Genomic DNA, 26,523 nt, shown 5'->3' on the forward strand with positions numbered 1-26,523 from the left:
CCCCCCCCCCCCCCCCCCCCCCCCCCCCCCCCCCCGTCCCCACGTAACACCGCACGCCTCGCGCCGCCAAATCGTCGATACAAGCCGGAGAGCTACACATGCGATCAGGAACCTGCTGGAGCTGCGAGGAGCCGGCTCACAGCCACCGCATACGGCTAACTGCGCCATCTGTACCTACACGAGACACGCAGGTTCCAGGAAGAGGTGGGCCCATTCTGCGCGTGCGGGGTCTGGTTGCACCGGCGCTTGTTGCACTGTCGCTCCGCCGGCTCCCTGCAGCGAAGAGGGGCGAGGTTGCATCGTTGCCATTGTGAGGGCGGAGGCGCGCCGGGCTCGCGGCGTGTCGTTGGGGGGTTGTTGGCATTGTGGGGAGCGTGGTCGTGCTACGGTGCGCGGATCTGAGAGCAGCTTAGAGGTGTACCTGCCGAGTGGGTTTGTGGAACTGGAGTGGAGTGTTGGGACTGTGGATGGGATTACGCTTGTGCAAGACAGGAGATAAGAAGCTTACTGCGAATGAGCGGACGTACAAGACAAACGTGATCAACCGTGGCAGTGGTTTGTGGCACGTTCTTTGGGTGCTTCGTGGAATCGAGAATCAAACCCATGGGTTTCGCTAGTGGGTTTGACGTTACGGGGGCACTTGTGTTTCGTAGATCACGACACATGGCCTCGAGGGCCTATGGTGCCGCCTTCTGGTTGTAATATAGCGGGGAGAGCAGACTCCCAGGTTAAGAAAGGCAAACGAATTATGGAGAAGTCTTAGGCTGATTGTATCATTTGTAGTATGTTGGAACCTGCTATGATTGCTATGCTGCGAGAAGAGCACTTTACCACGGCAGCTTGTTTGAAGTTTGAAATGATTGAAAACAGTTTCGGAAGACAGATGTGGACTTGGCAATGATGGGCTGTAAGAGGAGGAAAGACGAGATCAACTTGTTAGCTTTACTAGGTGTAGGTCACTTGGAATACTGAGAGACCACCGTCTATCTTCGGTCCTAAATCATAGAACCATCTTTGCTCGCTGTCATTACCACCCTGACGGCTTGAGGCCTGATCGAGATCCGCAAATTATGCCGGTGAGGGACCGTGAACAGCAGAGGATGAAAACTCGGTACAAGATACACGACGTTTGTGACATGAGTGTAGGTAGACCTTTACGACAGTACAACAGCGTCATCCGTGGTTGGGACAGTGATATAACATTAAGTATGCTCGAGTTCTTCAGGGTATTCTTGGTTAGAGCTGATGATATATAAGACTGGGTTTGCACCATCCAAATATGTGACCAGGCCAATGCCGTCTCGAAACCCACAAAACCCTGCTCTGTCAAGAGAGAAAGCAGTCCGTCGAAGAGTTCACCCCATCGCCTATGTCTGTCGACGAGCTGCGTTCTGAAAGTGGTTCGCATGAGGTGAGCGTTAGCAATCCGCACTACGCCCAACTTGGTCTACGCTTTCAGCCCTTCGCGATGACGAACCACCGCGATTGCTCGAGTCATTTTGGCGCCCTGCCGTTGATGCTCACATGAATCAAGAACCTGAATATATCTCGATCTGCAAATTACCCCGACAGTCGAATCAACGTCTCTACTTCACACTCAGCATGCGTCCCAACGGGCCCCGCGACGCGGTAGCAGGACCAGAAAGCGGCCCCTCGCCACCCTTTCCCCTAAAGCTCAGTGGAAAAGTGATTAAAGGGTTCGGCCGGGGCAGCAAAGAGGTACGTGACTCTCGAACTGAAAGAATTTCATTTCTTCCAAGCAATTCTTTACCCATGCAAAAAGACTCAACGGCTTCGATAAGCAATTCTCCGCTGTCAATGCAACTATCCGTCGTCACGGGGATCGTTCCGTATAATTTCCCTTAGCCCGCCTTATCAAGCGTTATTATGTCATGCAAGTCTGCCATGTCAGCTCGAGCCGATTGCCCAGGGAGTGCGGAGGCTCGATTCATGGATGCAGTGAGCGCTGGGGTGCATGCAGAGTGCAGACCCCATGCGCCTACGCGTTCAGCATCGATGCATTGGTGCCTGGTTCCACTGCACCGAGCCTTTTACTCTGCACCCATCTCACCATCATCGAGAGATATGATGTGTTGTGAGTGGCCAGCCGAGCAAGACGTGGCAGACACTCCTGCCTGCCTCCTCCACTGCACCAACCCTTTTCTGCACCCAACATCAACCTCAGACGATGTGCTGGCAAAGATCAACAGCGCAAGACGCAGCAAATACCGTTGGACAAATTCTCCTGCATCTCTGCTGCTTCATCCCCTTGTATACCCACCTCCTGTGTCCACCTTGGCGCACAGAATCTCCCTAGCTACATCCATGGCGCGTCAGGCTGACACACATCCCCAGCTCGGCATCCCAACGGCCAATATCCCGCTCTCCGGCCTCAGCGTTGGCGGCCAGGAGGGCATGGAGAGCGGGATCTACTTTGGGTGGGCCGGGCTCGAGGCTCCGCGCGCCGACGGCCGCGACGGCCGCGAGGCTCAAGGTTCCGATGGAGATCGTGATCGAGATGAGTTCGACGAGAGGGTCTACCCAATGGTGATGAGCGTGGGCTGGAATCCGTACTACAAGAACACTGTGCGGAGCGTCGAGGTCCACATCATGCGCAGCTTCCCCTCCGACTTCTACGGCAGCCATCTTAACCTCCTGGTCCTGGGGTTCATACGGCCGGAGTATGATTACGTGTCCAAGGAAGCGCTAGTTGAGGACATCATGGAGGATATCGAGGTCACGAGACGGAGCTTGGCGAGGCCTGCGTATGCCAAGTATCGGGACGATGAGTACTTGGTCCAGTTTCCCAAGGCGAGAAGTAAGGAGGAGCAAGAGGAGATTGATATTGCGAGCTGAAGCTGGGCCGGGAAAAAGTACGAGAGACACACGGCAGATTGAAAGCATATTAGACGGATAGACTAGGTAACGTAACATCGTAATCGCATTGCAACTGCAAGTCCCATCCGTGATATCATGCGTGTAGCCGCCTTGCGCCAGAGAAAAGCCTCAAAACAGAACGACGACTGAGGTACAGAAATCACAATGCATGCAGCTGCTTCAGCGTCTTCTCTTCAACATCAATATCTCGATAGCCATCGACGACCAAGTCAAGCCAAATCCAAGCCGTTTCTCATGTATGCCAGTAACTGCATCCCAGAAAGCAAGTACCAACGCCAGCAACGCTTTAAGCCACTATGTAGCCACCAAGGAACTCCATCAGCGCCTTATGCACGCGATGCTCGCACCTATATGCAGGGCAAGAACTGCGCAGAATTGTCAGCACATAATTCCATAGTGTTGCCCCAAAATGAAACAAGAGCGCGTATACTCACATTGATCACAATCAACATCGGCACCTCAAACACATCCCTCTTGACCGTCCAGCAGTACATACAGTCGACTTTCCCATCTTTATCCCCCAACTGATTCATCCCCGCCTCGCCCCCAATCGCGCTCTCCATCCCCCCCTTAAACCCATGCTCCGTCTTGATGGCGCCAGAAGCACCGTTGGTGTTTCTCCTCGCGCCGCCACTGTTGCCGCTCTCCAGCTGGTCCTCGACGAACCCTATATCCTCCTTGGTCCTGTACTTGAGCAGCTTACACGGCGCCATGACGTAGCCTCTCGAGTCACCAAACGCAAGCTTCGCGAACTCCTCGTAGAACTGGATCACGCTGTCGTCGTCCAGCAGCTCCGCCAGGAACACGGGCTGCGGTTTCGCGGGCTCGATGGCTCCGCCGTCTGCGTTGGCCGGGATGGCGGGCGTGGTGATGCCGCCCGTGGAGTTGTTGCCTGAATGCGCGCCTGAGGTCGAGGGCGTGCCCGTGTTGACGTTAAGGTTGGGTTCAGCGCCCAGAAGGACGTCACGACGCCAACCGGTTAGGATGCTGAACTCCTTTGAGACGGCGGCTACTTCGCCCGTGCGGCGGCAGATGATGGTGGGGGTGCCGTACGCGTTGATGAATTCCTGGTACTCGTACAACGTGCGCTGGAAGCACTTTTCCATGAAGACTAGATCGTCGCGGTTAAGGGATTTAGTGCAGGCAATGAAGGATGGGCGGATCGAGGCCATGGCTTTAGCGACGCGGACGGTTTTCGCGGGCGAAAGCCGCTTTTTCAGGAATGCGGTTAGTGCGTGGAAGGCGCTCGTGTAGGAGTGCGGATTTTTGACCGAGTTGTAGATGTCTGATGGATTAGAACGGCGGCGTTTGCGCGTTTGCTGGGGTGTGCCTTGAGGCTGAAAGCTACCTTGTAGGAAGTCTGAGCGGGGTTGTTGCTGCTGCGACCCTCGGTGCTGCATCACCTGTTGTTGACGTGGCTGCTGCTGTTGGTGCTGGAATACTTGCTGCTGCTGTGACGCTTGCTGCTGATTTGGGTTTACGAACATGGACGCCGGGATAGGTACATTTTCGTAGGTCCCTACCATGTCGTGAGGCCCCGAAGCAGGGCTAACGCCAGCTAAGCTACTTGGGCCAGTACCGATAGCATAGGCTTGAGCCAGGCCATTGAAACCGTCGTTTCGTTGCTGGCTATCGAGGTTAATCATAGCAGGCGTGTTTTGGGGCGTCTGCATCTGTGCCGCGCTGCCTTGTCTGGAGTGCGAGTCTCGCCAATCATGCTGGCCCATCGCATCCTGGCTGAACACGAGGTTCGACGGCATGCCCTCACCAGAGAAGCTGGAACTCGTTACAGGCGCACTGAATGACGCCGCTGCTTGGTTGAGTGGATTCATCAGGTGGTCCTTCTCCGATGGAGTTTCAGCGGCACCGGAGGACATGTGACCGAGCATGCCGAACTCCAGCGCACCATAGTGGTTGCCAAAGTTGAGACCGGAGATGTCGAAGTTGAAAAGCGCCGGATCACTCGGGTCGAAGAGTGGTGCGCCATAGTTGGATAATTGCGCAGCGGTCGGCTGCGATAGTTGCGACATAGAGTTGGGTATGCCCGGAATCGGTGATGAATGCTGTACGCGAGGATGGTTGAAAGAGGGTGAGATGGGCGTCTGTTGATGGTTGAAGGGGTTCATCATCGAGCCGTCCGAAATAGGAAGGGACATCTGCTGCTGAGCGGTCGTCTGCGGGTAGACATTGAATGTCGCTGGTTGCGCCTGCGGATAAAAAACCCCTGCTTGTGCAAGAGGCACTGAGGAATCAGGATCGGACGCCGGAATGGAGAGTGATGAAGCTTTGGTACCATTGGGGTGGTGGTAATGACCACCAATGCCTGGCATGAGTGCCTCGACAGGAGCATCATGGAGGTACTTGGCCTTCTTGCGCACACCGTCCGTGCATGCATCTTGAAGTCCTCTCTTGATGCACCTCTGGCAAGGTCGCTCATCACCTGTAATCAACGTCAGCCAGTGCAATTAACATTGTTGAACGGTAACAGGAGGGGAGATTCCCGGTAAGCTTGTATACACTCACCGCAAGTAAGATGAGCGCGCTGGCAAGCGAAGCATGCTCTTCTGGCCTTCTTCCTCCTCGGCCTCAGAGGGTCCTTGGCGTTGGAAGACTTAGGTTTCTCTCCATTGCTCGCTTGAGCAGGCGAGCCTTCATCATTCTCCGTGCGAGGCTCTTTCTGTTCCGCCATGTCGACTCCCTCAAGATCGCCGCTGTATTCCGGCGAGGGAGATGCATCATCGGCAGCGTCTGAGGTGGACATAATATCTTACTTTATAGGTAGGATACACAACAGTCAAGGACCAGGACAGACCTGTTCCTAATTATTTCCCGGGACTAGCGAATGCTTTCTCACGGAGACAATCCCTTTGCGTGGATGCTGCCGGCTGCTAGACCCACGTTTATCTCTGCGTGTTCCCGCCGCTCTTTTAGGGTGGTCCTGGAAGTGGTGTGCTGGTTGGAGCTCCCGGCAATGCGGGCCCTACTGATGGACAGGCAGGGGTGTTCAGCTGGGGTTGTCCCAACCGGTCGTCTCGACGATGCGATCACGCGTGCAAAGGCGGCCAGGTCAGAATGCTGTGCCACCGTTGCTCTAATAGTGCGCCTCAGCTGCCTCGGCCGTGCGGGATGAAGCGCAACCCGCAAACCGCTGTCCTGCAACGGCTCGCTAACTTTGGCTGGACTGAGTAGCTGCCCGAGATCTGATGGCGCTCGAGCGGCGGAGGCTGCTAATCCGGCACGCAAGAATGGGGACAGCTGCTGTCGTGGTCTAAGCCTTGGGATTCACGCACCAGAGGGGAGATGCGAGGGGCGCGCGTGCAGTTCATGATAATCGACGATGGGGGCAAGTCTGTCTCGTGGGATCCATGCCGCCGGTAGACGTTCTGCTGTTCGAGGGCGAGCGGTGGGCAAAGGCGCACGGCGGAGTACGGTGTGGTTCGCACGCAAGGCAGGTACACAACCCGCTGGGCAGGATGACACCGCACTGGAGCGCCGATACAGGACGCCTGGGCTGGGACGGGGCAGCAATGGCCACTGTAAGACGCAGCTGGCAGTTCGGCGGGCCTTAGCAGCGCGAGCTTCGAGCTGTCTGGTTGTCAGGCGCAAGCGGCGGTGCGCGAAGCTGTTCTGGCAGACGTCGATGCTGGATGCTGGATGCTGGATGCTGGATGCTGACAATTTTCTGGTGCATCCGCGGCAAGGGCCAGCTCCCCGCAGTCATGGATACCGTGCCGGCCTTGGTGTTTGGCGGGCTGCGGTGCGAGCATGGGGCTGGAGGCGCCAGACAGCTGTTCGTCGAACCTTCTTTGTGCCGCGGCGCCTGTCCGTTCCGCCTCAACCTTCTTCCTGACCTCACTCCTCAGCCGCTACTTAGTTGTCTTCACTCCCCACCGCAAGGCTATCCCAGAGGGCGCTTCCGCTAATCGCCACTATTCAATATTCGAGCCATGGGCCTTAAAACTCTAATCGCACCTAGCTTAATCTACTGGAAGTGGGCAGATCTCTGGGCGGCCACGTTCTTAGCTCGCCGATTGTCGCAACGCACCCGCCGTTCAGAGCCAATGGCTACATATCCAGGCGCGCATCAGGGAGCCGTCAGCTCGGTGGCCTCCATCCCCCCCGTGGCGCTGCGGCCCGTCGCACAGAGGGTGATCAACCAGCCCTCGGTCAGCCAGCGGATTTCTGTGCCCTCTGTGCCCTCTGCATGCTCCAAGTCGTGTCACGTGGCGCGCTGGCAACCGAAGCGACCTGAACGCACCACCGGTGCCCCTGGAATGCCTCTGTGCGACACCGCTATATTTAGGTAGTGCATACATGGCGAGCCAGTGACCCAAACTTCACTCCTCCAGCCGCGACCATTGCTCTTAGTCCATGTTCAAGTGCAAACCTTCGCCGACTCTACGGCGACGCGAACCTGCTTGTACCCCTGAGTCGCTTGCCGTACCGGTAGAAGATGTAGGGGAATCTGTGGTGTTGCACGGCAGTTGTTAGCGACGTGCATGCCCGGCCCGTTGGAAGAAGGTTGGTGATCCTTACGGCGCCATCGCTAAGGCCAAGAATGCTAGAAGCGAGGTTGCCCACTGATCGCCCAGTTCTGCTCTCAAATCAGTGACTGCTCGTTTAGGGCAGCGCAGATGCCTCTGTTGCATCGTGTCTCGGATACCTACTGTTGTACATCTGCACGCCGAACAGGGGGAATGCAGCGGCAAAGCTGGATCGAGCGAAACTGTTCGCTGCAAGCGCGCTCGCTGCGTACAATGGGTACTAAGTCACCTCCGTTAGTCGCTGGCTCGTGCTTCCGTCTGTCCGCTTGGATTCCTTACGCAATCGACGAGGAAGGTGAACACGCCAGCGAAGACGAATATCGTTCTATGTAGGTCATTGTTAGTGAAATACGTCAACCCGGTCGCGATTGCCAGCATCGGCTCACCCGACTCCAAAGACTAATGAGAACAGGATCGGTACTAGACGAGGACCGTTAGCACTGTTGACTCAGGCCGTAGCGCCGCTGCCGCTCTCGGGCCGTTCAGAGAGTGGATCAACGTCGCCCCGGTTGTCGATCAGTTACTGTACCTATCCAGTGAACCTGCAAGGACATGGTCAGTAACTGGGTTTAATAGTCCGATTGTTTGAAACTAATGACGAAACTCACCCAGGAAAACGTTGTCCAGCCAAACCCTGCGCAGATCGAAATTAGTTGGCAATCGTTTTGAGATGCGGGTTGCCGTTATGCTCATAGCCAGGCACGAGCTTACCAAACAGCCCAATAGGAACGAGAATTGCCCCGACAATGGTTGGAGGTAGTCGAAACTCAGGCTCAGAGCCGCCTGGCTCACCGCCCTGCGCCTCACGCTTGCGCACGAGTCGAGTGTAATTTCTCCGCCAAAGAGGATCGCTCAGTACCCCTAGGAGCATCCCAACGAATAGACCTAAAGATAGTTAGCGAAACGTCGCGTGTGGGCAGGGTAAGTGGATCAACAAACCTAGAAAAGCTAGCCCTGTCTGTGAGATGGTGAACCCATGGTTGTTCTCGAACACCAGTGGAAATGCCCCGAAGAACAGGTAAATGATGCCTAGTAAAATCGCAGAAAGAAGGCATAAGTTCAAACACTAAGTAAATCATAGGTTAGCTGATGTTTCCTGTTGAGTCAATTGCTGTTCTTGCCATTGGTTCGAACACTTGGAAGTTCAACGTCAGCTGAGCTCAGATAGAGTTTGCGGCGTGTGTCAACCCTACCAAGTAGTTGAAATGGACGGATGCAGGACCAAAGAAGCGTTTGCGGAAGCGAGCGTGTCAGCTTCTCGATGGGAGCATGCCAGGCGTCATTGCCGGTTTCTTTACGCAACTGCCGTGCTCTTTGCCGCAACAGCACAGGATGATAAGTCTCAGGGACAAGAAAGACAATCAGTCCCAGCTGCACTCCTGCCCAAATCAGCAGGACGTAGAACGTCCATCTCCATTTCGTGTATTGGTTGATAAAACCCCCGATCAGAGGACCGACTTCCGGTCTGTGGGGAAAGTGTCAGCCTGATTCCCAGTGACGATCAACGATCAATGATCAACAGTCTGCAACGTCCGGAAGCTTAGCAAGATACCCCCAGAAGGCTCCAGTTAGCCACAATGCTTGCATCGAGTGCGTTGAGCGGCATGAACGCCACCTGCAGCAGACTGGAGCTTTTTCTTGGACGTCGCCCGTCGCATGCAGGGACATGGCGCGGAGACAGCCCCAGCTCCAAGCAGGTTCTGCTGTGTGCATGATCTGAGATGCGCGCCTCTCGAAGATCATGCGGAGCCCAGCCGTTTCTATAAGTGAGTGGTCCGCAAGGCATGGTGGGTAGAGTGTTGTGGCTCCCAACACGCACGTGCAGAGATGATGTCCTCGAACCTTATTTTGCAGCGCTTCCAAGTTACGGGCTGATCGTGACTTAATAAGAGGTGATTTGCTGATCGGCGCAGAATGAAACAACACCTACCCAATGAATGGTGATGCAGTATAGAACATCATTGGCGCGCTGAGCTCGTGCTTCGCGAACATATCACCAACCGTTCCACCGGCGACGCTGAGAAATGCAGATCCTGCCAGGCCGTCCACGAAGCGCGATACGAGCATCGTTGCCATGTTGGGGGCCACTGCGCATGGAATGAGCCAAATGACGAAGAACAAATATGAGTAGATGTAGATTGGCCGACGGCCGTAGAACTAGGATGCAGGCTGCAGTCAGTGGATACTCGTAGGGTTCTACAGCGTTTGAAACATCAGATGATCAGACAATACCTCAGATAAGGGGGATAACACCATGGGCCCCAAGCCTAGTCCTGCAACGAAGAGGGATAGTCCTAGGGTGGCCACTTCACGTGAGGTGTTAAACTCCGGAATAAGCTGCCCGTACGTGCTCGTGTAAAGCGATGAACAGCACGTTCTGACAGCACCCTCTTGTCAGCCTCATCCTCTCATTCGCCCGCTCTGTAACCGATGCCCTCCTCGCTCAATCGCGAATGTGAAACCTACACGCATAACGAGCTCGATGACACGACCACTACAATGAGCCATCGCTGCAGTTTACTCTTGCTCCTTGGGTTCCCCGGATCTTTGTCTCCGCCATCCCATGCCACTAGATACTCATCCTTCTCCTGGCCGGCATCGGCATCGCCGCTCGACGCGTGCTGCGCTTCCTCGTCGCTAAAACACGAATAGCCATCATGTCCGCCGTACGATCGCTGCGAGTGTATTGAGCGCAAGCTCTGGGATCGCGTTGGATCCGTGCGTCGCGATGTGTTGGTCTCCACTCGGATTGGCTTGTAGTTTATCGCTCTTTCGGGCTCGCTGCCGCGACGTCCGTGTTGCTTCTCTTTCTCCGACGCAGATCTCGAGCTCGACTCCATCGATTGACTGCTGGCAGCCCGAGGGAAGGACTCAGTGGGTTCAGCTCGCGTCGACATCGGGGTTGTTCGAGCTCGCAGTCGTTCTAGGGAGTTACTCTACGGCAGCCAATGACGGAGCTACAATGGCTCGACAGCCAGTAGTGGATCCCGTTCAGCTTTGACGCCCTCGGAACAGCTACGAATGGATCGTGTGTAAATCCTGATTGCACTTGTAGTCGCAAACGCTCGATCGCGGGGTATGATGTACGGCGGGCTCGATGATAATGAGTGAACAGGATGCTCTTTAACTGCCGCTCGTGCGACAGACGCACCTCTCTGACTGAGGATGCAGCTGAGAGCACACAGTTTCGGCTGAAGTCGCAGCGAGCCATTGCTGCATCCAGATTACCTCAGCGCTCTACCAGTCTCAAGTTGCGTCAGAGTCTTCTAGCGGAAGTTTTCCGTCGGCGTTGGTAGGGCTTAGCGTCGGATATGCCGGACGTAAGGAAAGCTTGGTCTGCCGTTGGAGGGAAAACAATCTGCCGCAAGCAGATGCCGCCTTGAATAGCAACGACCTGAAGACGAGGTTACATATCGTATTATCAAGCGGTTCACGTAGCAGAGCGCAACTCATCGATTCATCATCGAGCTACGCGGTCCGGAGTCTCGGCTGATCACTCACTGGGGGGAGCTCGATGTCCCTTCATGTGCGTTGACATAGGAGGAGACATGTTCAAGCAGTTGGGCCTCACTGCGACTTTCCAGGCGCTGTAAGAGTTGGATTGAGCGCTCTGTCAGCAGGGCCTAGACCGGGGATGAGAACTCAGGCGCCGTAACCAGCATTTGTGGGAAATTGTGTTATTCAGCACGGCATATCTGAGAAGCAACAAGCGGCAATGAGTCCTCTTCACCGATAACTATCAGTGTGCGGAATAGCTAGTGCGTGTGCCCGCAGATGTGCATCCAAGACGGTTTCGATCCCGTTCTCATATGGTTTCCATGTTAGGTACTCAAGATGCGAGTCTTTCTTTGGTTGTTCAGTTCAATCTTTCTCAAACTCTCTTCACTGCATGAATTCACGATGCGTATCAGGTGTTTTCATTCTTGTCGTTTCAGCCTTGCTTGCATACAAAAGTAAAGACCTCGTGTACAGATTCCGAAGCCGGTGTATTGTTTTAGCTTTGTACAGCAAATTTCCTGTTGAGCCCTAAGCCGTCTCTATGTTCAATAGTCTCCAGACGTAAAGTCGTCCATATGGAACCCTATCCCCAGCTCCCCTGGCAAAGGCCATCCTTCGGCAGCATTGGTCTAACCCGGAGCACCTCGCAGATATTTACATGACGGTGCAGTAACGCCAGTTGCTGTGAAGCTGATCCATCTCCGGACCGTAGTGGTAAGCCTTGCCCTTGCCCATTGTTGTTCGTGTTGTGCGGTAGAAAGGAAGAATACTTGTGTGTTGATGCTTGCTGGGGATTATGTTGAGGACCTACCGGAGTCGCGGATATTTGTACACCCTGCACGTGTGTTGCTATTGGGTTGTGGTTTGGGGATAGCGCAGAAGCGCCGAGGAGCTACCGACAGGTTGACACAACAGCACTCATCAAGCGATGAAAGAAAGAAAGAAAGTCTATAGTAAAACTATGAAAGTGGTATCAATGGACAAAGAGATTCTTTGTTCCGCTTCGCGCGCGGCCACCTGCCCGTGGGCACATCAACTTCATCTCCGCGCCAGCGGACGCCAAGCTCTCCGCCCCTTCGCGCAAGTCTTCCGCAACCCGACCAGGACATCTCCGCCTCACCAAAGGCCGACGCATGCAACGACAAGCAGCGCTGCACCAAGAATACCCAAAGCTGGTCTCGGAGCCCCAGCAGCGCTTCCGGCTCTCGGCTCGCCCTTCTGAATATCCATAAAGACACTCTTCGCTGTGAAAGTGATGTTCTGGCCCTCGGCCGAGTGGACCGCCTCGGAGCCGAACTGCATTAGGCCGAGATACAACTCCCCTGCGAGATACTCCTTCCGCCACAAGTAGTGTATGAACGGCGCGACATCGATGTTAATGGAGGTGAGGTTCGTGGATGGCATCCAGGTGTAGACAGATTGGTTGTTGCCGTTGTAGCCATGTGAAAGAGTGCTGTATGTCCTGTCAGTCTCTGCTAGAGGAATTTAGGAGACGGATGAGTAACTTACTAGGTTGTCTTACCAACCTCCAAGGCCGGCGCGTAGTCATGTGCCAAAGTTCCCCAGCCGATTGGCTCGAGTCCGCCGTACGCGGCTTGCCAAATCATGATCTCATGAGTTGCATCGGTTGTGCTGTTTGCAGCTGCTTCGTCTTCAGCTAAGAACATGTCCAGGGCGACGTTGGTCATCACGTCCACCTCAGCAAGTGTTGTGGCTGAAGTCTTCGCACCGGCATCGGCGACCGGCGCGATCGACCATGATGCATTGAGCCTTGCTTCTGATATATCGACAAGCTGGAGTGGCAGAAGAGCGGAGTTGAGGTTGACGTTTGGGAACGAGTGAATCTGCAATCACCTCCCGTCAGTTCGGAACAGTGGGTATGTATTCCTGACATTGGAACCCAAGGTGGTACCTCTCGACAAAGTTTGCCGCACAGCTTTCTTACCGACCCATTGCGATGTTCAAGAATTGAGTCTTACTGCAGTTCTGTTTACGCCCTCCGCTGCCCACTCCCAAGTAGCTTCGAAGGAGGTCGAGTTCTGAGAGTTTCTATCGTTGAGGTTGACCTTGTAAGTGGAGTCAGTCTCGGTAAAGTCGTTACAGCCCAGAACCGGCTTTGTATGCAGACCCGCTGCATGGCTTGAATCCGTTGAACCGTTCCTCGGGAGAGAGCGCAGACAGCCGTTACCATGTCTCGGTATATCCTGATACCTGCTTCGGCACGCCAACCCGATAACGGCTCGCAATTGAGACCAGGCGCAACGCTCCACGTACAAGAAAATCAGAACGAAACGTAGACGATGCTTTGCAAGAGAGACTATGCCTCTAGTTCCAGCGTTTTGTTAAAGAGAAGATCGGGAATCCAGACCTTGAGCAACGGCATATGTCAATGGCCTAGTGGCGCGGCGCCGGCTAGGAAAATTCAAGATAATGTACGTACGGTCATGCACTGCTGGCCGGAGTAATCCAGGCCCCATTGAGCGGTCAGGAACGTATAGCGGCCAGAGGCCGTTGTAGCTTGCTGGAATTTATCGCAAAGAATAGCTGCGGTTGCCGACTGGGCTTTGACAAGGGTTGACAAGGAAACTAGCATCAGCGTGGTATCTAATGAGAGCCCCATAAGGATGATTGAACTGAATGTTCTCATTTTCCAGACATGAAAATGATCGGGTTTCGAGATGATAACATTATCCAGTGTCGACACAATGGACTGTAATAGCGATTTCGCCGGGAGCACACCCTCGAGAACCTTCATTGATCTATTGCGGACTTCCCCGCTTCACCTGTCAATACATTGGGTCTCTTTGTGAGAGTAGCGCAATCAGAAGAGAGTGTTACTGAGGGTGGTTCCAACAGCCGTCTCACGTCGTAGACGGAAGCATCTCACGTAGTAGACGGGGCACCTCGGACGGCAACTGTCCCTGAAGTCCTGGTCCCTGCGCATGTTGAATAGGGTTCCTAGCTTGGTAATGCAGATATCCGAGCCGTTGAGGAGTCTACAGATGGTACAGAACGACGCAGCGGAGGCCTGGAAACAAGAGAAACGGCCTTCAGCAGCCAATTAGCTGATGTGACTCCAGAATACGGGGCAATCTGAGCAAGAGAGGAAGTCGTCCAGCATCTCAGACATTCAGATAACGGGCATGTCCGTTCCTGTCCCTGTCCGGAGCTGCAAAGAGCGCTCTGAGCTGCGGTGTTCGGGCCGTCCAGCCACAGGGATTTCTCCGCTGCAGATCGACGGAAGGAACTGACGATCATCCGGGTCAGCGGACGATCCAACAACACCTTCTGTCATTTTCTTCGCTGAATCTTTTCAATCACCATCCTGTTCAAGGGCAAAACGGCACAGCGGCTCCATCAGAATAACATGCAATTGCTGAAACGTTCGCCATACCGGTGCGAATGGGGCCACAAATCGATCGTACCTACCTTAGCTCAACGGCTACACCTCATTCGTACGTGGCCCGACCTCAATAGCAGCTGGATGTCGCCGTTGAAAGTATTGAACTGTGGTTGTGGAACACGCATGCGCTCTCGGCCCACTGTTTGTCTGCACCGAGACCGTCGCGGATCTCAGTAAGGCTGCACGGCAGGGCGTGGCTGCAGCATGGAAAATCTTGTGCGATCTAGAGAACCCAATCATCTCAGTGTAGCCTTGGCTCAGTCCAAACGTTGCTGCGCTCAAGGGTCCGCCAGCAGCCACAGTGGGCCGAATGACGGCTGTCACGGTGTGTTTTCGCACGCTCTACCAAACCCGTGCCGGCTGCGGCTCTCGAATAACGCGTACTGAATTGGTAAGAGATCTACCAAAAGCGCTCAAACCAAGGCAGTGTTGCTCTTCATTGTGCAACTTTTAGGATGCCGTGCTTTATCCAGGACTGGACAGCCCGGAGCGTTGCAGCAGACTCATGTGGACGAGAACACCCAGCCATCTAGGTCAGGTCACCACAGGAGCAAATGGCCGGAAAGCTTGTCTAGCGTTGGCAGGGCCCATGGAGATAGCCTCGAAAATAGTAAAAAACTTCTTGTGATACAGCGTGGGCGACGTCAGTATGGCAATGCTGCGGAGCTGTCATGCAGCATTTCGAGTATATGTATCAGTCCATCTGTCCTTAACTTTAGGAGCACGTTCTATTCAACATTCGCTTCCCCTACGCTCGTTCAGTCTCCTCCTCGGGACGGTCATTGTGTTGTACGTCCTTCGTTGTTTCGCGGACTAGTCGTTTCGAGGTCTTTCTCTGCACACACAATCGTTCTATACATATCCCCTTCGATCCAAGATGCTCCCCACCCCAGAGAGAGCGTTTCAGTTGAGTTATGATGAGATTGAAGAATCGCTGCCTACTACGGCGGTGAACTCGCCTGTGTATGGACCTAGCAGGAGGGGTTCAGATAGCAAGCTCTCCTATGGCCCCCAAGCCCCTCCGACAATCTATACGCCTACCTTGAGTCCCACGAGGACCAATTCTCTCCGGGGCAGAACCGCGTGTGCATCGCCAAACGACCTGATGGAGCAAGATGAGATCGTCAAGGAGAAAGTGTTGGTGGCGGAATCCGTAAGGACAATGGAGCCTCAGCCCTAGCCCCGTGAAGAACTGACATAACCGCGGCAAGGAACTCCCCTTCAACGGACTGTCTACCGGCAATGCTTTCGGGAGGAAGTACTACGATGCCGCGTACATGGTCGAAAAGATACATGAGCACGACGATGGTGACCGCCTCCCACATTGGAAGAAGGTGCTCAACAGGTTTGGGCCGTTGGCCACCGCGCTCGCCATGGCCTCGTACTTTCTCTACTTCGGCTTCCGCATCTACTACACGCTCGCCGCGCAGAGGGAGTATCATAAAGTCTACGTGATGGCTTGGCTCTTCATCGCGGCAGAAGCGGCGCTTGCAGGTAAGGGCTCGGCTCAATCCCGGGCGTTCGGACAATCACGATTGCGCAGTCGTACATGGAGCAAGGAGCTAACGTCTCACGCTTATCAGTGCCTGCGGCTCTCCATAACACTTATGCGCTACTCGCTGTAAAAGGCCGGCGGAGGCCCAAGCTGCGGCTGCGCGGTGACATCGCACCCACTGTTGACGTCTTCATCACCTGCTGCAAGGAAGACGTGGACGTTGTATTGGACACGGTCCGCGCTGCCTGCGCTGTCGACTATCCTCAGGACCGATTTAGGGTTGTCGTGTGCGACGATGGCGCAGACCAGGAGCTGAAGAAAGCTGTATTGGATCTGTCCGACGACTATCCCAACCTCTTCTACCATGCTCGTGTCAAAGTCAAGGGTGTACCGCATCACTACAAGGCAGGCAACCTCATTGGCGGGACAGGGTTCGTGACAACGCTGAGGGCCGGTCCTGCCGAGTACATCGCCGCCTTGGATGCTGACATGATCCCTGAACCCGAATGGCTTCGTGCGATCATGGCACACATGGTGATTGACCCCCGGATGTCCCTAGTCTGTCCGCCGCAGGTAAGCAGCCCCTCCAAATCCCAGTATTGTTGCGACTAACACAACATAGCTCTTCTACAATGTACCCGAGAGCGACCCGCTTGTGCAGAGCCTGGACGCTTTCGTGCATGTCATGGAACCTACGAAAGATGCCTGCGGCGTTGCATGGTGCACCGGTTCAGGTTATGCTGTCCGTCGTGCTGCTCTCGACGCGATAGGCGGATGGCCCACCGGCTCTCTGGCTGAAGATGTCTGCACGAGCTCCATGCTGTTGGGCGCCGGCTGGCGTACAGCTTTCGTACACGAGGCCCTGCAATTCGGCACAGTGCCTGAGACATTCACTGGTCATCTCAAGCAGCGGACGCGCTGGGTAAGTTGTTCCCACTCAAAGTAGTACTCGCAAGCAGGACTAACAATCCAACAGACACTTGGCACCTTGCAAACAGCAGTCAAGCTCCGCTTCTGCCTCTTCGGCAAGCTTACCCGCAAGATGACCTTCTTCCAGCGTCTGTCCGGATTCGTCTTTACGATCGACGCCTTCTTCAAGATCTTCTCTCTCATCGCATTGCTCACCATCCCGATCGTCCTCGTCAGCGGCGGGCAGCTCGTTGCCTTTGCCAACTACGGTCAGCTCCGCTGGCAGATTCGGCTATGCTTTGCCTCTCTTATACTCACCCGTATCAACGAGTATATCATGTTTATCCCGTCCGGCTACCGTCTCGCCCAGCGCGACTCTGGCGCACAACAATGGATGGCACCCTACCACGCGCTCACCATTCTCACGGCGTTCATCCTCCCCTCCTGGCTCGGCGGCAAGCCTATGACCTTTTCGTCATCCGGCTCTATCAAATCCGAGCTCAACGAGCGCGATGCTCGCCTCCGTGCGCCGCTTTGGCGAAGGCTCAAGGTGATGATCTGGGACTGCAAGGTCTACCTTCACATCTTATACATCGCCTTTGTCATGACATCCGTCATCCTCAGCACCGTCCGCGCCTTCTTCAGGGACTCGGCATACAAGGTTCTCGTCTACCTCCTCACTCACGCTTTCTGGCCCCCGCTCATCTGGCTGCTGTGCATCACTGCGTTCTGCGTGCCCATTCGGTATACGATCTGGCCGCCAACTGTCCCAGATCGCGAGGAGCTGCTGGACCGGGACCCGAAGACGGGGATTGCGCATCCGAAGCCTGAGTTCAAGATTCAGAGATGGCGGAAGGCGACCTTCTGGCATGAGACGCAGTACACCGTTATCACCATCTTCACCGGAGTGATCTTCTTCGGGAGCTTCTTTATCTAATCACACTTCATCTGATCACGACACAAAAGGGGTTGCATGGGACACGGCGTCCCGAGGAATAATTTGTTCGGTCGTTTGGGTTGTATAGATCTAATGTCACGACGTATATGTGCATTACAATTAATAGGTCTAGTGGCCGACCGCTTTGGTTATATAGTAGATTAAGGCATTAGACGCCTTTTGATGCTCTCAGTTTGTATTTAGATTCGAATATAGTCGTGTCCGTCGTGATGTGTGCACAAGCCACGACTAACGGGACTTCGTAGCGGGTGGTTCGGAAAGCTTATGTAATATTCCACCAGTATCCATACTATTGACATGCAATCAATGGTGGATTTCATCTTTGTACGAGACTTGATCCAGCATCTCTGCGTGTGACCCTAAAAGAACCTAACCACCCGTCCAAACAGATTGCAATGACAACCGCCGTCCTCGCCGGCAGCACCGGCCTCGTCGTATGCCTCTACCTACCCACAACCCTCACCATCCTCAAACCCCTCCAAGTCCCGCATACTAACACAAATCCCACCTTAGGGCTCCAATATCCTCCAAACCCTCCTCTCCGACCCCTCCATCGCTCACACTCACGCCTACACCCGCCGCCCCCTCCCCACCACCTCCCCGAACCTAACCCCCCTCCTCTCCGCCGACCACTCCACCTGGCCCTCCCTCTTCCCCCACCCCAGCGGCCCCTCCCTTTTCCTCTCCGCCCTCGGCACCACGCGTGCGAATGCCGGCTCCTTCGAAGCCCAACACAAAATAGACGTCGAGCTGAACCTGTCCCTCGCACGCGCAGCCAAGGACGCGGGCGTGCAGATCTACGTCCTCATCTCCTCCGCAGGCGCCTCTTCGTCCTCGTTCTTCCCGTATCCACGCATGAAAGCCGAGTTGGAAGACGCGATCAAGGCGCTTGGCTTCGAGCATACGGTTATCCTGCGCCCGGGACTGATTGTCGGGGACAGGGAGGACAGCAGGCCTGCGGAGTGGGGGGTGCGGAAGATCGCGGGGTTGGCGGGGGCGCTGACCGGGGGGTGGGGCAAGGATTTTTGGGCGCAGGATGCGAGTGTTATTGCGAGGGCGGGGGTGAGGGCGGGGATGGAGTGTGTGGAGGGGAGGAGGGAGAAGGGGGTGTGGGTGCTAGGGCAGGGCGATATTGTTAGGATGGGGAAGGAGGAGAAGAAGTAGGGGATGAGTGGAGGCAGGGGTAGGCTTGCGGTGTGTCTGGTTTGCGTGTTTTGTTCTGGATCCTAATCTGGGGCTTCGTTGTTTTGGATACCCTGTATATCAACCGCTCATTTACACCTTTCTAGAATCCACGATTGATCACCACATAGTCATTGATCTGTGTGTTCACCATGAGATACCTAGCAACAGCCAGGACGCCAGCACGTCTGCCAGCATATAGACGAACTGTACGGTGAAACACCCGCTGAAAGCATACATCACCTACATCGACAGCCCGCCACCCCCAAGATCAACATGCAGCACCACAACCATGGATCCCGCTATCCTGCACCTCCCCAAACTATATGCCACTTACATCTCCCCCTTCCTCACCATCTCCGGCGCCGGCGCCGGCATCTCGTTACCGAAGCAACCTTGCACAACATCAACGTCTCCCACTTCCGCCCCCGATCTCCCAACCCCAACCTCCCCACCTACGCGCAGATCACCGTGATCTTGATGCCTGCCTTTTTCACTAACGGCGCAGACCTGATCGGATTCGTCAAGGGGAGTACGCCGGAGTTTCCGTTCTGTACGCCGTGCACTGTGAACTGTCGTCGCGCTGTGAGGAAAGCACAAGCACGGGCGAGTTGTGCGGCGCCGGGGACGGTGAGTACGGTATTTGTGAAGGGGGTGTGCCGAAGGGAAGGAGGATGGAGTGGTATGGTCGGCTCAGCTGCGGATGGTTTGATACGATTGTGGGGACGTGGTGAGAGGGACTGGGGTGGCCGGGATGGCAGAGGATTAAGGAGATGAATACAGTAGTACTAGATATCATCAAATCACAGGTTTAGAGATTTTGTCACGTGTCGGCAGGGTTGGTGTTAAGCATTATTTCTATTGATGTGACCGTTATCGCGTGCCTGTCCAGCAGGGTAAACTCAGAACGCCAACCTAAAAATGCAAAGTGTTGACCCAAAATGCAAAAGTGCCAACCCAGGATGCCGACTTACTCCCGTGATGCCTCCTCTTTCATCCGTTGGATGTTGATCATCCTGCGAAGTATTTTGTGAACGAAGTCACCGACCTCGTCCGAAGCTGCATCCTTACCCATGAGCCTACTCAAGCCCTTGCTGATCTTATCAGATGTTTTGTCCAACGTTTTCGTGCTTTTTCTTACGTGATTGATGCAGTCGCTGCTGAGTGAATGGAACAGCAGCCTGATTCTGATAGCACGTCCGTCGATCTCCTTCAGCGCCTTTGACACGACGAGGTAAAGAACCCAGGCTTGCCGCATCTGGCGCTTCTTTGCTGTCGAGGCAGCCCACTCACCAGTCTCGTTGCGGATTAGAGCGTCCAAAACGGCCAACATACCTTCTGCGTCGATTACAAGGAGCACGGTGTCCCGATCCCAGTGCCACTCGTCGTCCTGCTGAACACAGGCACGGCCGCCGAGCTCTTGCGAGAAACATGGCAGCGGGGCGCTGATCGTGAGCCGACCAGACACGGTTGAGATCGGAGCAGGAATAGGGGCAGAGGCGGACGCCGAATCGCGGACGGGAGCTGGGGCGATTAGTAGAGACTGTCGCAGCTTGAACATCCGTGAGCTGTGTTTGTTCAAATCAGAACCCCCGATATCCAGCTCGAACTGTTTGATGAACTCCTCGTAGCTCAGGTCGAAGGACTGGTTGCTCGGTGATCCGACTGGAGACGACGAGAGCGATCCAGCTCCCCTGGACTCTTCCTTGATCGTCTGCATGCGGCTCAATTCTTTTCTGGCGACGGGCTTTCGCGGACTTTGGTGATGCGACATGGTGTCAATGTTAGAGGCTCTCAATAACGATTCTGCGGTTGAAAATTTTCAGTTGGAACTTTCGAGTAGCCCAAGGTCGGTATCCTGAGTATGACGAATCTGGAGAAAAATGCTTTGCCAGGCCTAGCGATGGTTTTATGCAACGAATTTGCCTGAGTGGTGAAAATGTCCCGATGAAAACGCTCTGGTAAACAAAGGGCGTTGTTGTGAAATTTGAAGAAAGGTCTATAGCAGATTACACAATCGCTTTGTAGTATAGCGACAAAGGGAGTGTTGTCCGTTTGCAATGCGCCAGGGCTCGAGTCGTCAGGTTACGCGTCTGGTCGTACGGCTCTGGGACCGGTGCCGGATGTCGCCCTCCATGTAGTTCGATCGGGCGCTGTGACCTCATGCATGTTGGTTCGAGCCGAAGCGTCTTATATATCTAATCGGTACCAATAGGTCCATCAGTAAGATCCTCATCCGGTCTGAAACTCTTGCATCCCTAATACTCTTCCTCGAACACCATACACCTCTCCCGTCCCTTCTCGTCAACCCACGCCCTAAACATCCCGCCGCAGTTGAAGTCCGAGACGAGCTTGCCATCCGTGCCGACGAGCTCAATACCAATGATGCCGCCTTCACCCTCACCGGTCAGTCCCCAGTGGTCGCCCGCTGACAGCTGCAGCTCTCCACCACTACCCGCCACACGATTGACGGAAGAGGCGAGCGAGAGGTTAGGTGACGAGAAGCGGGACATCGCGGCTGCGGTGCGGCAGGCCGCGGTCTTGAGGAATGAGTCACCGTTGCCGGTGCCGGACATGGCGACTGCATGGTGGATGCGATGGGGTTTCGCGGGTTTCTTTTTCTCGGTGTGGATTGTCGGCTTTGCTGGTAGTGGAGTGTAAGGTGTAGTTGTCCTGCCTAGAGACAAACACTCCGATAGCGCAGCTTGGAGGTCGCTCAGAGGAAAAACCCTCGCGGCAGAGCCAGACGTCTGACGTGCCGTTGCAGCATACCTCATCTCAATTGCTGGTGATGCCGGTGCTAGCTCTTCGAACCACTCTTCTGCCCAGAATCCGGTGCCCAGCGTAGGCGTGTCTCCGATGCGGCCGGGAAGCTTGTTCGTCATTCCGCCGGTAGATGTAGCGACGCAGACCGTGCCGAAGCTGTCAAGCACTACCGCGCCCACCGTGCCTTGTGGCAGATACTCTTTTCCATCCCATGACGGATCATCGCTAAGGATATCAACAGGTACCGGAGGAATTTGATCGACTGCTGGTCCGTGAATACTAGAGGCTTCTGCACCCCGCTCTCTCAAGCCTTTCAAATGCTGCTCCCACCTCTTCCTCGTCCAAAAATACCCCGGCTCCACCATTTCCACTCCCCACTCCCTCGCCAGCTCCTCTAAACACTCCCCGCTAAGCTGGCAATGCCCTTGCCCGCCGCCGCCCCCCTCTTCCTCACCCCGCACCAGCATCTCCCGTGCCAGTTTGATCGGATTCTTCACCCTTCTCAGCATCATGCAGCCCACGCCTCTCTTCCTATACCCGTTGCTCACCATGACGCTGGCTTCCAGCTCGTTAGTGCCCGCGCGGGTGAAGACGGCGCCTTTGCCAGCGTTGAAGAGCGGGTTGTCTTCTAGGAGGGCGACAGCGTGAGTGGCGACGTCTAGGGCTGTTGCACCGGGCCGAGACAAGATATGCGATGCGGACTGGAGCACGTCTAGGAGAGAGTTGCGGTAGGCGTGCCATGATGCTGGTGGGAGGTTTGAGCGGGTTATATTGCCGGCGCCGCCATGGATGATTATGCGGGGCATGATGGCCCCGTTGGAGGATGCCGGGGAGGACATGTTGACTTCCAGGGAAATTCAGAAAACATGCAGCGTTATGTACAGAAGATTCTAGAGAAACATATAATGCTGCGGCCGAAACAGAGACAGGGAACGATATGTGAACGAGTGTCTCAGACCAGGCTTGAAAGTGAGATTCGGAGGTATATACCCAACTCCGGATTGAGACAGTCTAACCTTTAATCTTCCTGGTGCCAGTCATTTTAATGAAGACAGCTTCCAGTCTGGAGTGCGTTGTTCACGAATGCAGCAGTTGTGACGCCGCTTGTGATCGGAGATCTTATCTTATCTTATCTTTCAGATCTCATCACGGGAGTCGCATGTGCGAATCACGTGGATAGATCCAAGTCTGTCAAGCACGTAGGCCTCGATTAAAGCTCTCCCTAAGTCTATTGGATATCACTCCTCGCATTTTCCAGCAGTGGGCAATATAAGCAGCCACGCAACTCCAAGAGCCTTCCTTTCACGCCCATTGCTCCCAATTCTTCCCTCTAGAGCCCCAGCATCAACCCAAAGCCGACTGCAGCGACCGAAACCACGAAGCCCGGCACGCCTACTGCAACAGCTGCGCCCGCAGTCGCTGAAGCCGCAGTGCTGGAGTCCGTCGTGCTAGCTCCACCCTCAGAAGTAGTCGTTGTGCCGACGTTGGCAATCTGGATGCCGCCAACGCCAGTGGAATTGGTGCATTCCTCGCCGGTCAAGGGCTGGGCCTGGTTGGAGAAGGTGATATCGGCGCACTACATCAAGGTTAGCTATGGCTGCACCCCGTTTTGATCCATACGTGCATGCCGCGTGGCAGCTATTCGGCGCTCGGAAAGATATGCATACGTTGTACAGTGCGCTTCCCGAGTGGCTAGTCTGAATGACCTGGAGAGTCGCGTTTGTTCCCTCCTGCACGCCCAGTTCTTCCAGGACCGCTGCTCCCAATTGAGAGATGCAGAACGTGCCGTTGCCTGTCTGGTTGAAGTTGTCAAGAAGGGTGATGTTGAAGCTTGTGACATTGTTGCCGACGCCCAGGTTAACGTAGGTCAGCGCCCACGGGTGCGAGCCGAAGATGCGCACACTGCCGCCGGACAGAGGCCACTGCGTGCGGTTGTTGGCGGATTCTGTCTGGTCGACGCCCGCGCCTGTGGTGGTGTCAGCTTTTAGTGGTCCCCAGTTTTCTCCCAGATCTAACGTCTCGTCTGCTGTGGGAAGTGCTGCATAGAACGTATAACGTACAAGGCCAGGTCCATTGCGACGCCTCTCCCTCGAATGAGTCGCCACGCCAGAAGGGATATTGGAGTCTGAAGTGGGCGGAAGCGATGTGAGCCGTAGCGAGGAGAACGGGGAGTAGCTTGGCGAACATGATGACGGTGGCTGTAAGTCCTTTCGCTGGAGGATTGTTTGGAAGTAGCTGAAGGGGAGGAAGGAGGGCGATGTTTGGGTTTGGATTGTGTGTAGTAGTAGTAGAAGATGTTTAAGAGGGAATTCCTGCGTCTTAAACGTTCAATTGCCAAGGCCTATCGCTCTAGAAGAAGAGACCCTCTTGAAGTAATCCATATCAGCGGAGTTGACGACCGAATCAGGCAGTTACTCTTGCATATCGCGCTGATTGACAGGTAAACAGCCGTCCGAAAACCATTTGAGCCAATTGTGGCGCCGACGCTTTGTGACATCCGCCGCGGTTTGTTGCTCAAACTTGCTCAACTGCGCTAAGCCGAGCTGTAGCGCGCCAGATTCTCGATTACTAGCGTGGCTTGGCGCGTGCGGCTCGAGGCTGGATCGTCAGGAACGCGGGGTGGTGACGCATGTGAAAATGTCGGTGGCGGGGATGAAAAAGGTCGCTGTCACGTGAATGATAGACTCACCCATTGCGCAAAACTCGGGTAAGGAGTGTCAAAGTGATAATTGTCACAACTTCTGCTTTGGCAATTAGTATAGTTCGGCAAACGTTCAAGAAGCGCCCGCGCCCGCGCCCGCCTCGCAATACATGGACAAAAGGTTCATCGGCTGGTGATTCTCCACATGATAATTTGAAACTATGATGCAGTGGATATACGGTTAGATATTGTAAGTGAATGCTCTCTCGATGTGGTTATCGAGAGGCGAGGCAGCGCAGGGGGTTTTGCAAGAAGAGCAAGGCGGCACGAGAGAAGGATACAAAAGACACGAGGCTCGCAGGGAAGTAGGGTAGCCTTCATTGAGACACCTGGGGGAGGTAAATGTATTTTCAACCGTACATGTTTGTCCTAAGCACATGATGACTGCTCCAAAGCTTAGAAACAAGCTCTCTAGAACATACTGCTCTTTTTCTTGGCCAGCTTGTTCGAGTTCGCCCCCTCACTGTTCGACCTCAGACCCCAGAAACTCTTCTTCCTGCTCTTCATTTTCTGTTCCTCACCAGGCTGCAACGACCCGCCACCGTTGAAGAACGTGCTCGTCGAAGCACTAGGACGGTGCCCAGCAGGCTGCAAATAGGGTCCATTCACCGGCCTCATCTGCTGCGGTGGCCTCGGCTGAACCACAGCCTGCACTGGCCTAGGGACCCAATTCTGAGGCTGCGATGGCCCCGCGGGTCTCGAGTAGGGCTGACGCAGTAGCGGAGCGGAGTGCCTTTGCGGAACCGGTACCCGCGTCAGAGCAAGGTTCTCTTGGGTTCCGTACTTCTTCCTCAGCCGCTCCGTCTCCTTGTCTACTTCCGCCTGGCGCCGCCTCCGTTCCTTGTCCTCTGCCTCGACCATCTTTCTGATGCGCTTGGCCTCTGCTTCTTCGGCTCGGAGGCGCTCCCGCCGCTGGATCTCCTCTCCGCGCCGTCGGTCACGCTCCTCGGCTTCTTGTTGTTGGCGGAGACGAGCGGTTTCGGCTTCAATTTCCCACTGCTTGCGGGGATCAATTAGGGGCGGTTAAGGTTGTCAGGGTGGGGTGGGGTTGGTTTGCAGAGGCGGCAGACTTTGTCGTTTCTGTTCGTTTGGTGTTAGTTGGCGACGTGGCTGGTATAGTGCATTGGCTGCGGCGGGATGCTGGGAAACACGCAGTTGTCCTGGGCCTATGCCTTTCTGGACTGGCGGCGAAAGACGGGCCGGCGCATGAGGATGTGAGACTGCAGTGTCAAGCGGCGCCGAGTTTTTACGGCCTAGCAGACCGCCACTGTTCTTCCTCGCCGTCTCGCCGATATTGAATGTATCCTTCATTTGCCCAAAGTACATATCCTTTATGACCGCTGCTCCAAGCAGCAGAACAACCTCCAGCCCTTTCGGGTCCTCGACATCAACGCGATATAGGTTCGACTCGATGATAGTGACTTCCCGTAGAGAGCTAAACAGCGCTATTGCGATATCCGGCTCCTTGCTCTTCTTCCGGCCTTGCGGGTCTGTTGACTTGCCCGTTAAAAAGCACGTGAAGTCCTTCGATAGCTTGCTCTCTCTCTTCCAGACGAAGTTCAGCTTCGGGGTGCTGGCATCCGCACTCGGATCATGTAGGCTCCGGTCGAGTGCCGAACCACTGGGCAGCCTGAACGTATGCTGCGGCAGCCTGAACGTATGCTGCGGCAGCCTGAACTCGTACGAAGAGCTTCCGCTCCACGTCCCGGTCTTTTGCGTTACGACTACTTGCTGCTCGGGGTTGTATAGCTGTATGGTGAAATCTGATGGCAGGATAGGTTGCGGCGGCGGAGGTACCCCGCCATTTTTGCGTATCTCCTCTTGTGAAAGTGTTGGCTGCGTCCAGGCGGGCTTGACGAGAACCTCGGCGAAAAGCACATCCGGACTGTGAGAGTCGAAAAGAGCGGCTGCGTAGATGTTCTTGGATGTGGGAGAAGCAGGGTCGAGGTGTTTCAAGGAGTAGGCCAACTCCGGCTCGGAGCCATGCTGTGAGAAGTAGTATGCTCGGTGGTGGGCTATACTGTCAGGTGATGGCTTAAGAAAGAATGCTTGGAGACATTAGCTGTTGTGGCCTCTCGCGTACATATCGAAGTCTCTCACTGGGAAGATTTTCGTCGAGCATCGTTGTTCATGTTATGTTGGCGCTGTACAATCTGTTTCGTGGGATTT

General features: G+C 55.0%; 11 protein-coding genes across 11 annotated transcripts; 3 read left to right on the plus strand and 8 right to left on the minus strand.

The window, feature by feature from the left end:
* Positions 1–1,602: 1,602 nt before the first annotated feature.
* Positions 1,603–2,856, plus strand: W97_07321 (uncharacterized protein; the record flags this gene model as incomplete). Its single annotated transcript, XM_007785299.1, has 2 exons — positions 1,603–1,719; positions 2,356–2,856. The coding sequence occupies 2 exons, from the start codon at positions 1,603–1,605 to the stop codon at positions 2,854–2,856; spliced, it is 618 nt and encodes a 205-aa protein (XP_007783489.1).
* Positions 2,857–3,245: 389 nt separating this feature from the next.
* W97_07322 (uncharacterized protein) lies at positions 3,246–5,659 on the minus strand (the record flags this gene model as incomplete). The annotated part of the gene is made up of 4 exons (XM_007785300.1): positions 3,246–3,263; positions 3,333–4,301; positions 4,452–5,338; positions 5,422–5,659. The coding sequence occupies 4 exons, from the start codon at positions 5,657–5,659 to the stop codon at positions 3,246–3,248; spliced, it is 2,112 nt and encodes a 703-aa protein (XP_007783490.1).
* Positions 5,660–7,296: 1,637 nt separating this feature from the next.
* Positions 7,297–9,518, minus strand: W97_07323 (uncharacterized protein; the record flags this gene model as incomplete). The annotated part of the gene is made up of 11 exons (XM_007785301.1): positions 7,297–7,363; positions 7,435–7,492; positions 7,566–7,662; positions 7,722–7,767; positions 7,829–7,862; positions 7,972–7,984; positions 8,051–8,076; positions 8,154–8,327; positions 8,382–8,508; positions 8,631–8,907; positions 9,373–9,518. The coding sequence occupies 11 exons, from the start codon at positions 9,516–9,518 to the stop codon at positions 7,297–7,299; spliced, it is 1,065 nt and encodes a 354-aa protein (XP_007783491.1).
* A 386-nt stretch (positions 9,519–9,904) lies between these two features.
* On the minus strand, positions 9,905–10,282 carry W97_07324 (uncharacterized protein; the record flags this gene model as incomplete). Its single annotated transcript, XM_007785302.1, has 1 exon — positions 9,905–10,282. One exon carries the CDS (start codon positions 10,280–10,282, stop codon positions 9,905–9,907), a length of 378 nt encoding a protein of 125 aa, XP_007783492.1.
* Positions 10,283–12,056: 1,774 nt separating this feature from the next.
* Positions 12,057–12,628, minus strand: W97_07325 (uncharacterized protein; the record flags this gene model as incomplete). The annotated part of the gene is made up of 2 exons (XM_007785303.1): positions 12,057–12,393; positions 12,450–12,628. 2 exons carry the CDS (start codon positions 12,626–12,628, stop codon positions 12,057–12,059), a joined length of 516 nt encoding a protein of 171 aa, XP_007783493.1.
* Positions 12,629–15,220: 2,592 nt separating this feature from the next.
* W97_07326 (uncharacterized protein) lies at positions 15,221–17,684 on the plus strand (the record flags this gene model as incomplete). Its single annotated transcript, XM_007785304.1, has 5 exons — positions 15,221–15,496; positions 15,555–15,837; positions 15,927–16,411; positions 16,461–16,760; positions 16,815–17,684. The coding sequence occupies 5 exons, from the start codon at positions 15,221–15,223 to the stop codon at positions 17,682–17,684; spliced, it is 2,214 nt and encodes a 737-aa protein (XP_007783494.1).
* Positions 17,685–18,100: 416 nt separating this feature from the next.
* On the plus strand, positions 18,101–18,869 carry W97_07327 (uncharacterized protein; the record flags this gene model as incomplete). The annotated part of the gene is made up of 2 exons (XM_007785305.1): positions 18,101–18,139; positions 18,219–18,869. The coding sequence occupies 2 exons, from the start codon at positions 18,101–18,103 to the stop codon at positions 18,867–18,869; spliced, it is 690 nt and encodes a 229-aa protein (XP_007783495.1).
* A 988-nt stretch (positions 18,870–19,857) lies between these two features.
* On the minus strand, positions 19,858–20,661 carry W97_07328 (uncharacterized protein; the record flags this gene model as incomplete). Its single annotated transcript, XM_007785306.1, has 1 exon — positions 19,858–20,661. The coding sequence occupies one exon, from the start codon at positions 20,659–20,661 to the stop codon at positions 19,858–19,860; it is 804 nt and encodes a 267-aa protein (XP_007783496.1).
* A 484-nt stretch (positions 20,662–21,145) lies between these two features.
* W97_07329 (uncharacterized protein) lies at positions 21,146–22,492 on the minus strand (the record flags this gene model as incomplete). The annotated part of the gene is made up of 1 exon (XM_007785307.1): positions 21,146–22,492. The coding sequence occupies one exon, from the start codon at positions 22,490–22,492 to the stop codon at positions 21,146–21,148; it is 1,347 nt and encodes a 448-aa protein (XP_007783497.1).
* Positions 22,493–22,983: 491 nt separating this feature from the next.
* On the minus strand, positions 22,984–23,840 carry W97_07330 (uncharacterized protein; the record flags this gene model as incomplete). The annotated part of the gene is made up of 3 exons (XM_007785308.1): positions 22,984–23,229; positions 23,321–23,619; positions 23,714–23,840. 3 exons carry the CDS (start codon positions 23,838–23,840, stop codon positions 22,984–22,986), a joined length of 672 nt encoding a protein of 223 aa, XP_007783498.1.
* A 925-nt stretch (positions 23,841–24,765) lies between these two features.
* On the minus strand, positions 24,766–26,476 carry W97_07331 (uncharacterized protein; the record flags this gene model as incomplete). The annotated part of the gene is made up of 3 exons (XM_007785309.1): positions 24,766–25,350; positions 25,504–26,402; positions 26,455–26,476. The coding sequence occupies 3 exons, from the start codon at positions 26,474–26,476 to the stop codon at positions 24,766–24,768; spliced, it is 1,506 nt and encodes a 501-aa protein (XP_007783499.1).
* Positions 26,477–26,523: the final 47 nt, after the last annotated feature.

The sequence above is a fragment of the Coniosporium apollinis genome, assembly GCF_000281105.1.
Source record: "Coniosporium apollinis CBS 100218 chromosome Unknown supercont1.40, whole genome shotgun sequence".
Taxonomy (NCBI): domain Eukaryota; kingdom Fungi; phylum Ascomycota; class Dothideomycetes; genus Coniosporium; species Coniosporium apollinis.